The 10,117-nt window shown below is 46.6% G+C and overlaps 1 protein-coding gene across 3 annotated transcripts in view; it reads left to right on the top strand.

Annotated features, from left to right (window-relative positions):
* Positions 1 to 10,105, top strand: part of so (SIX homeobox 1 protein sine oculis) — a 22,442-nt gene extending 12,337 nt beyond the window's left edge. For 2 of the 3 annotated variants that reach the window (XM_018027654.2, XM_018027653.2), the window contains exons 4-5: positions 7,701 to 8,175; positions 8,985 to 10,105. In XM_018027654.2, coding sequence (XP_017883143.1) covers positions 7,701 to 8,175; positions 8,985 to 9,266 — 757 coding nt within the window. In that variant the 3' untranslated portion in view covers positions 9,267 to 10,105. The remainder of the gene's footprint in view (positions 1 to 7,700; positions 8,176 to 8,984) is intronic. The other variant, XM_018027655.2, reaches the window with a different exon arrangement.
* The last annotated feature ends 12 nt before the right edge of the window (positions 10,106 to 10,117 follow it).

Below are 10,117 nucleotides of genomic sequence, written 5' to 3'. Positions count from 1 at the left end.
TTATTATTAGCATTGTTCTTCCGACGTCTGATTTCTTTATAATTATAGGAAATGCGTTTTCCTAAGATACATAAACTTTTGGGATTGACTGTGTAGCCAATACATTCTTAATTAAACTGCTCTTCTAACGCTTTATGGATTCGTTTATTTATTTTACGTGATGTTCATTTTTCATTAAAATTGTTATGCGAAGATTGCTCATATTTCTTGATGTTAATGCATATAATTTTATGTAAAATATTCATGACTTACTATAATCTTCCAATTGAACCATCTGCATTATTTGCCAGTTTAATATTCAATAAGCATTTAGAAATATCCTGTGTCTCTGTACTTCTTTCGCTTCAATATGAGATTGTTATAAAACAAGTGATGAACTTTCTCGTTTCTGACAATTGTACGGTTGAAATAGAATTGTCTAGCCCGTCAAATTATGTGCATAATGAGGTTCGCGGAGGCGCGTGAACGAGAAATGTTCGGAGTACAGGGGCTGCAGTCAATAAAGTCGAAACGTTTCACCGAAAATTTACTGCTAGCTCGGCGATGCAACGCTCGCGTTTCCCTTTATGTAACGCGAATTTATCGAACGCAGTAACTCGGATTTTATGAATAACGATAAAATACTGCGGCAGTTTCGTCTTCGAAGAAATACCTCGGGGAAACGGCTCGTACAATGCTGTGGTGTGATTTAAATGTCCGTAAGGTATAAATTATATTTACGTCGCGATGCGCATTAGTCGACTCGGCGCTTCAGTTTCGTGGGTGATGTCATATGAATTAGATAAAACAGTGGTGCCGAGTGTCACTGGAGTTCAAAGAAATTGGGTGAGTCTTCCAGGAGGTTTTGATCAGCATTCCTGATGGCTTCAGGAAATAATACGAAGTCTTGACGTACCGAAGTTTTACCAGATGGCCAGATCGTCTCTTCTAGTGTCACTGGAGTTCAAAGAAATTGGGTGAGTCTTCCAGGAGGTTTTGATCAGCATTCCTGATGGCTTCAGGAAATAATACGAAGTCTTGACGTACCGAAGTTTTACCAGATGGCCAGATCGTCTCTTCTGATACGATGCTCGAAATACTCGAAATTCTCACAACGAGAGTACAGGTGTGTTCCAATCGAAAAGCATCCTTCTTTGAATCGAGTCTTTCCTTTCTACGGGCAAAGACAATCGAACGGTGAATTTCCATCCCGAAGGAGCCATCGTGTTCCAATTGTGACGGTCGCCGAAGAATACTTGTTGATTCGAGCTATCGGACGAGCGCACAAAGGATGGGTTTTAAACAAGCGAGGAAAGGACGGATTGTTGATAGGAACGAGGTTCGTCACGAAGGGAAGGGCCGATTCGAGCCCTTTTTCGCCGAAGAGAGCTGGAGGAGGAAAGGGTCTCGGCCATGTTGGGACGACTCAGCCATTTTTCGGGCACACGTGGACAAAAAAGGCGGTTTAGGGGACCCCTCTCGGTGAAAACCGCTTCTAAAAAGGAGGACCACGTCAAATCTGACAGGCCGAGGGATGAGGGGGCCACATATGGCCACGTAAGGGCCGAAAAGGGCCCGCCTCGTCCCGATGCCGTTTGAAAAAGAACAATCCTCCGTGCGCTCTCTTTTTCTGCGGCTCTCTGCGCGTGTTCCTCCTCTTCTTCCTCGTTGCTCTTCTTCTTCTTCTTCTTCTTCTCCCCCTTTTATTCCCTTCCCTCGTTTTCTTCTGTCGACTGTTTCGTAAGCGACAGAGAGGGCATTCATTCATGCACGCATTCTCAGAATGTACACTGCGCCGGTTGATATGTTCAGAGTTTCTGGGTCCGTGTTGGCTTTCTCGAATGGAGCTTACAGGTTTCTCCAGTACTAATTCTTGTAAAACTATGATTTACCTGCATCGATCCATCTTCTGTCTTCTTTTATACTATTCTTCGTTTCAAGTCCAGAAACAGGAAATAAACGACAATCCCTTTTTCAATGTTGAAACTGGCGATTACCAAACGTTCTCCTACCCTAATCTGTTTCCCGGAAAATCGTTTTCATTTGTACATCGGAAAGAACGGAAATGGTCGTCAATCGGATTCGATCCGATGCATCCCGACGTCGACATCCGTCGGTTCCTCTGGTGTTTCGTGGTAGCATCCCGGGAACGGAAACATTTTCTTTCGACGTATCTGCGTATGCAACGGTACACGCACACACCTTCCCTTAAACGGTGTCGAGTTACTCGTCAGCCTGGAGAACACAAAGCTTATGTAAGTACGTCAAGAAGTTTCGATCTTCGCGGTGTGGCCGCGGCCTCCGCCTCCGTCCCCGCGTCTTCCGTGTTCCGCCGTTGGTTCGCCGCTGCTAAAGTTTCAGCCTGGTAAAGACAGAAACTACGTACTGCGTTCTTTTCTCCTAACGCAAGGCCGGTGACGAAACGTCTGTTTTGCAATCGCCAATCCTCTCGTTAATACCAGCCATTATCTTTTTAATAAATTAACATTGACTCGTTTCACACGAAAGTCGTACACTGAATCGGACAACAGTTTCGCAATCGTGAGTCCTATTCTCTCCCGTCATATTCTTCACGACACAGTTCTTAAAAATCCGCAGTCTGTCAATTACAGTAACTTATTTAACTGCCAGTCTACGTTCCTCGAGATGCGAAATTTACGACTGGTCATCAACGAACTGAAATGTTTGCACGAGATTTTGGCATAGGAACGTGCAGTTTCTGGCAGTGGTGGCCAGAGCCAGGCAACGGATTCTTCCACGGGATTTTCCTGCAGAAACAAGCCGATCGCTCGGATAAAGCGCCATTCATCTCGCCGCGTGATTTCCATTCAACCACCGGCCGTTGGTGATCGATAACTCTTCCGGCAATTCGTCTTCCGTTTCGTTATCCGCGCTACGCTCGTAATTATCGCGTCGTTAATCTTGTTGCTGGATACGCGTACGCTTCTGTTTCCAATGATGTCTTCGAATTAGCCACGGGCAAGAGAAGATTCTTTCCTATATCAATTGAGATTAATCGCTACACTGGTCCCGTCCATTAAATTCTCCGAGGACACCCTAGGATTTAATTCAGACTTCTAAAACGACTGTTTCCACATATTTAAATAACGAGGTCTACGTTGCCTTCATTCGTAGCCGATCCTATCAGCAAAAAAAGTTCACAATTCTTTGTCGAAATTAATTTTTTACGATCATAATTCGATAAATTATCGGTCGTATCATAAAAGAAAGATTGAGTCGTTATGTACATTGCCCCTTTTATCTGAGCTCTCCATCTCTCATCGATCTGCATATTTTTCGATGAAGTAAAGGACGCTCTCTGGGTGTTCCCACTCTCCAGTGAGATTGACTCGGTTTCACGCGGTGGGATCGATCGACCGCTCATTGACATGATCATTAACCAAAATCCCTTGTGGGGTAAAGTCTCCGTCACGGTTTCCTCTTGTTTCTCAGATGAGAAATTCGTCCGTTTGTGCAACACGCTCGTCATAGACCAGACTACCGAGTGGCAGGTTCAACGTAATCCGGATTAAAGAACTCCGAAACATCGAAAGCGTTTTAACGCTTCCTTCGTCTTCGGGCTTGTTATTCGACCGTGCAACTGGCAAGTTTACCTGCCGACGATTTTATCGCTCTGTCACGCATCCCGCGATCGCTAACTATTGATCAGGTCCATTGCTGTCGAACACGAGGTGCGAATTTTTGATCAACCGATTGCCTTCTTATTAAATCCCTTCTAATCCAGTGACCGATATCGTTAATTGTTAATACAGCAGCTAAAGAAATCTGGTTTCGTCTGATTTTATTGAGGGAACACAATTTTTTGACGAGAGTCAGAGGGATGATTCCGAGGGGGTAGTTCAGGTAAAAGGGAATAGGTGAGCAGCTTGAGAACGTGGCAAGACCGAAGTTTGTAAACAGAGGCGATGTGTACACGGTAGGCTGCATCCTCATTATTTTAGGCCGAAGAAATTCTTTCCTATCTGCTTATGGAATCAGCTGCCGGGCCCTTGTTCTTCTTCCACTCTCGTTCGGAGCTACCGACCTGCTCACCTGCCGACCGGGCTGGATCTAGAGGAGCCGGGGCCTCGCATCGGTGCATTTAGGAAAATCTGGTCGAACGATTTTCAATTTGCTCTCGCAGAGGAGTTTGCCTTCCTGCCTTCACGACGCCGCCGGAGGTAATCCGGCTGGAGGCATACTTCCCGTGGCATCCCTCCTCCCGTGATAATGACGAGTCCCTTCAATTCCGAAAAATCCCAGGCAAAAGTCAAATTCCTTCGAAGTCTGATCGTTAAATCATTTTAATTGATCGAGAAACGCGAGTAGAATATCGTTGAATTTTCTGTGAAGTGAGTCGTTCGAATATGAGACGTCGGAACAGGCAAGGGATTGTTCGTTTTTTTTCCCCTCGGTTTTAACTAACGGGTCTAATAATATTGTCTCGCGTTTCTAACGCGACGACGAGTCGCAATCGGATCGCGTCTCCCGACGAGAATAGAAGCCGAAATCTCAGATCTTCTTGGCTCGGGCTTTTAGTCGGCTTTCCACTGGCCACCGCGTGGCTCTCCTTCCCTCCACCCCTATTCATCACCGTCTCCCTCCGTAACCGTGTAGGAGATGTACGGACGCGTGTATAACTCGCGAGACGCCACGCCGACGATCATTAGAGACGCGGTATTGCGTCCCTCACGCCCTCGGAATTCCAATCTCCACGGCTCGAACGATGCTAATCGAGCGGATCGTGAAAAATCGTTTGAAAGTCTCGCCAACTCGCGTCTCTCGTCGTTGGCCAGGAATCAGTAAGACATAACGTCGACAATTTTCATTCGAACTGAGATAAAACGCTGATTCAACTTCGTTTAGAATTCAGTTGAGACGCTGAAGCTGGCCAAGCGTGAATCCTGCAGTCAATGCAGCTATTTTTTCTCAAAGTCTCATTATTATACTGTTGATTTTTGTGCAAATATTTTGAACATCTTCATTCGTCTCTGGACAATAAATTCATTCACAATCGAGCGATCTATAGATAGCAATGAAAAATCGCAAGAACATCGTGTCTCCCGTTTAGACGCGCCAGGGATCGAGTAGGTCGTTGTAAACTGCAACTTGTAATTGAACGGACATCGCGTCCCGACGAGGGACGACAAGGTTACGTTTGGAACGAGGATGGGTGGGTGGCGTTGTCACGCGTAATGTCGTGTCAGGCGCGCGCGCGTGTAATTGAAGACACCGGTGCGATACGATTCTAAACAAAATGCAACGAGAGCCTAGAGACGGAACCGATCATATCTGTCAGTACCATCGGTTGCAACGTCGCGGACGACGCCACTTTCGTTTCTGTTATTCTTCTGGCCGAGGCAAGGGAGGGCTGGATCAGCATAATTCGTAATTTAATTTCCCGATAAATTCCCGATGGCGTTATTCCCGACGGACCTGGCCGAAATGAGATGGTATCGGCTTGCGCGATTCCACTAATTCGCGTCTAAGTTTATATCGTTCGGGAAGTGGAGAGCAGCACGGGGTCGAGATAGGATCTCCCGTTCTTTCCGCCGCCTCTTCCTCCTCCTCGTTCTGCACGGTTCCGATCTTTTTCTACCGCCGCGGCCGTCTCGTAAAATCGGATTATATCGGCTCCGTCGCCCCTGCGTTGTCGCGCACTTTATTCGAGCCACCACACGATATCGCCGCCCCTCGTTGCAAATGACCGGGGTCAGGGTTCGCGGCACCCGCTAATCGCGTACTCCTCTACGAAACTCGCACCATTTCTTTCGAACGAAATTTCAAATTGAACCTCGATCGCAAATGTCCTCGTTAGACATCGCGTTCTCAATTTCGAGTCTTTCGATTCAAATCTCATTACATGATCAATCAGAGGGTTCGGAGAACAATGTTTGTTATCCAAGAACGTGCGAAGATAAATCTCCGTTTCATTGATCGGCCGTTTCTTGAATAAGCTTTGAAATTCCTGTCCTACAATCGATTCTCATCGAGTTCCCGAAAAACAGAAATGGGAACGGCTTCACGCGACGGGACCGTGAAGGAAGATTCCATCTCAACAAAAACGATCCGAGGATTCTTCGACTATCTCGAATCATGGAGCCATAAAATAATGAATAGTCAAGAATGTATTAAAGAAACGTGTGATTTTGTTTAATGTAACGAACCTTGCGAATCGACGAGAGATGTACGATACGAGAAGAGAGGTAGAGGGCGAATGGTAGGTGCCGGTGGTCACGGGACCGGCGAATAAACGTCCGGGGCACGCGATGAGTCACAAATCCTAATGAAAATAATAATGCCCGAAAGATTCCGTTCTCCTCAGTCCACGGCGCGGCGTGCAACGCGCGGATAAATTTACTGCGCGATCTCGTCTCGGATAAGGCATACCTGGGGACACCTCGTCCGGGGGTTATGGACCCGGGCATGCAACGGGTGGCACGGAAAGTACCGGTGGAAACGACCCGAATCCCCCCTCGTTCCCCCTCGTTGGAAACCGCGTCGTTCCACGTGTGGGATCCGTTGCATCGCGTCGCGTCTCGTGGAAATAATTCTTGTCTCCGGAGAGGACTCCCATGCGACCGGGACCGGAACGGCGAGATTTTCACCTGCCGAACGGATTTATCGCGCTCCCTCGCGGTCCGAAAAGACGCAGGAACCTCTTCTGCCTGCTTTGAACCTTCTTCACCATTCTGTCGACTTTTTTCTACGCCAGATCCTCTCTCCGTGATTTCGATCGTTTTACCACTCGATCGTCTTCTTGCCGTTTTTTACACGAATATCCGTTCGTCCTTACGATTCCTCTTTGTAATGGGATGATCGACGAACATGTGGCGTTCGAAAGATCAACGCTGTGCCAGTAGGAAACGGTGTGTTATCAGTTCGGTAGCCGGGGACCGGTTCTCGAAAACACCCCGTAGACGAGTGTCGTGGCACTTGCGCCGGAGACAGTGCCATATCGCAGCGGCCGCGTCTAAACGACTTGTAAAACAAGCGCTTAACGATTGCCCGTATCTGGATACGGAGAGAGAGAAAGAGAGAGGGGACCGAACGCGAGGAGAGGACGGAGAGGTGGTAAGGTGAAAGCCGGGGAAAGAAGTCGCGAGGCCTCTGGTCCCACGTGCTTCGGCTTCGAGGAGGTCCAGCCCGCTAAATCGAGTTTACGAGACGATGCCAGTCTCCGCGCTTTTTATTCCCATTGTCCCAATCGCGTCTGTTCCGCCCCGAGTCTACCACCCTTGACTCGCGTCCAAGGGATCCACTCTATTATTCGCGATAGTTTACGCATCGACGCTAGTATTATCTTGGAGGATATTATTCTCTTCCGCTTCTCTGCCGATCACAGGCCGGCTGTTTCCTTTACAATTATATTGGCCTCGTTGAACCTCGTGCGATTGTTAAAACTGTTGCAGCCAGTGTGCAGAAATTATTAACACGATCACAATCGTATCGTTGTTTTTTGTTAAGAAAGACAAACTGTAGGACTTTAGAATCCATAAAACTTGTTCTCTTTGAATATGACTTTCTGTGTCCAACGAACTGAACTAAAAACGCAGACTCTGAACAGCACAATGTTAACATCCGTGCCATTTCCCAAAAGTGATTTACACCACTATGATTCATACCCCCTCATACGTACATTCCATAAAAATTTAAAAACTTCACGTACCATGTGACGATGGTAATTGTTCTAAGCGAACAAGTATCTTTATCTGTTCCAGCGGTCAGAGGGAGGACAAGACCCACGGCGGCGGTTTGGGCGACTCGAGCAGCGAAAGCGGCGACGACACGAAAAGACAGGCCGTTACCCAGCAGCAACAGCAGCAGCAACCGACCGCCTGCGCGGTTCAACAGCAGCAGCAACAACAGCAACAGATGGTGGACCACCAGCAGACGTCCAGCATGTACCAGTTACCACCGCCCGTCTCCGTTTCCAGCCCTCACTCGTACCACCAGGGCCACGGGTCCAGCTTGAGCCATCCTCACACGCCGACGCACCACATGCAGCACCACGACACCGGCAGCGAGAGCGGCGACGACAAGAGGAACCTCCATCATCAGTTGCAGCATCATCTTCAGGTCGGTGCTCACGGTACTCACGGCTTGGTACACCCTACGGCGACGTTACCTCCGCCACCGCCCAGCTGCGCCCAGCAGAAGACCCAATTGGACTATATGCAGTATTATAGTCCACAGGTATAGTAAAATGTTTTGTGAGCTTTCTTATAACAAATTAAAGAAACGCAAGGAACGTGGATGTTTGGTTTGGACGTCTCTGTATTTGAATCGATCGACTTTTCAGATATAATTCTGCGATTCATTTTAACGAATTTAAGTGTGACGATAATTATCGTTCGTGTTCAATTAATTTTGATATCTGTATTTTAATATTTATGGGCTTCGCTATTTACCAAGCACCGATTAACTTGATCGACGATTAAATATACTTAACAGTAGAAGACACCTTATTTCGAAGTATATGTATTTCCAAACGTTGTGAACCAATCTGGAAATTATTGAATTGTAATACATCACGTATTAAATTGTATGAAGTATATAACAATTTAAGGATGTATTGACTGTATAGCCAATACATCCTTAAGAAAGACATGCAATTGAAATCTTGTCATTGGCTACGCTTGATCGTTAATTAAATTAATCGGAGCTCAGTAATAGCGAGCCTAAGTGATGGAACTCGGAGAAGAATGTCAGGTAAGAATAAAGCGGTTTGCACATAACTAATTAAATCTAGAGATTAAGGGAATGTTTCTTATCCTAACAGTATGAGCATTCTTAATTGTAATTAACATGAACTAACGATAACAATTATCGAATCGGTGATTCTCGTTAAGCAGTAATTCTCCAGGTAACGATCACTCTATACGATCTATTCGATCATCCATTTATCTTGCCATTCGGAAGAGATCCAACCAAAAGTTCATGCTCTTCAAACGGGGAACAGGGATTTCCGTTCAACGCGGTATGCGCGTGATTCTCTGTTTCAGGATTACCTGATCACGCCGACTTCCGCGGATCTACAGAAGTCGTTGCCGCACACGGCCACGTCGATGCAGATGGGTGCTATAGCTCCTTCCATGGGTGGGCTGAGCCCGATGGGACCGTCGACGATGCTGCCGAACACGATGCAGGGCGTCAACACGATGAACACGATGTCGATGAACGGGATGGGCATGGGGGCGTATCAAGGCATGGGTTCCATGGGTATGTCCACGTCGCACGGTAGTTATCACAGCGGCCTGGTGTTGGGCGATTACCACTCGTTGTGACCCTGGGCCCCGAGCACTCAGTCAAAAAGGAACCAAGAGAAAACTTAAAGCTGGAACTCGCTGTCGAATCGCGGGGCGGACTCGGCCACCAATTCGTCAGTAAGATAAAACAATTATTTTATTCCGAGGACCGTTCGTCCGTTCGCGTACTCGGTGAAAAATCGAACGTTTTCCACGCAAATCGATAGTTCGAACGAGCCTCGATCAGGATCACAGTACGTACAATAGTAGACAAATTACTGTTGCAACTTTAAATCGGCAATCGTGATCTCCAATTCGTTTGGATCCCTAAACGATTCGGGTCGTACCTCGATCTTTCAAATCGCCACGCGCAGAGACTAAATCGTTTTCTGAGACGAAAGGAAGCCGATGATTCGGTATCGCACATGCATACAAGCGTACAATATACATAACACAAAACACCGTGTACATTGTACTCCCGATTTTTGTTGGGGAACACGATAGAGTATATATATAAATATATAAATATAAATATAGTACGTACGATTATACGAATAGTAGCTGTGAGAGAGGGAGGAAGCAGCAGAACGCTTCCGATTGAAAAATAGCAAAAGACATGTTAGCATTTTTCTTTTTTCTTCCCGTATCGCCGCGCGACGCAAGACAGTCCTCGTCACATTTCCAGACAGGCGCTTCGGACACGTCGTTCTACCTATTTTTCGTACAACTTCTCGAATTAAAGAAACACGCGCCATTTACGGTTACCAGTAGTTCCAGACTGTCCAAGCTTCTCGATCTCGACGAAAGCCATGCTCCTCTATTTATTAAAAATCGATTCATTCGTACAGATTATTGATCTTTGAAAAGAGACGAGAAACATTAATTTCTAT

Source organism: Ceratina calcarata, unplaced genomic scaffold, assembly GCF_001652005.2.
Source record: "Ceratina calcarata isolate Rehan_Ccalc_2016 unplaced genomic scaffold, ASM165200v1 scaffold428.2, whole genome shotgun sequence".
NCBI lineage: Eukaryota > Metazoa > Arthropoda > Insecta > Hymenoptera > Apidae > Ceratina > Ceratina calcarata.
This window is presented reverse-complemented; position numbering and strand designations above follow the sequence as displayed.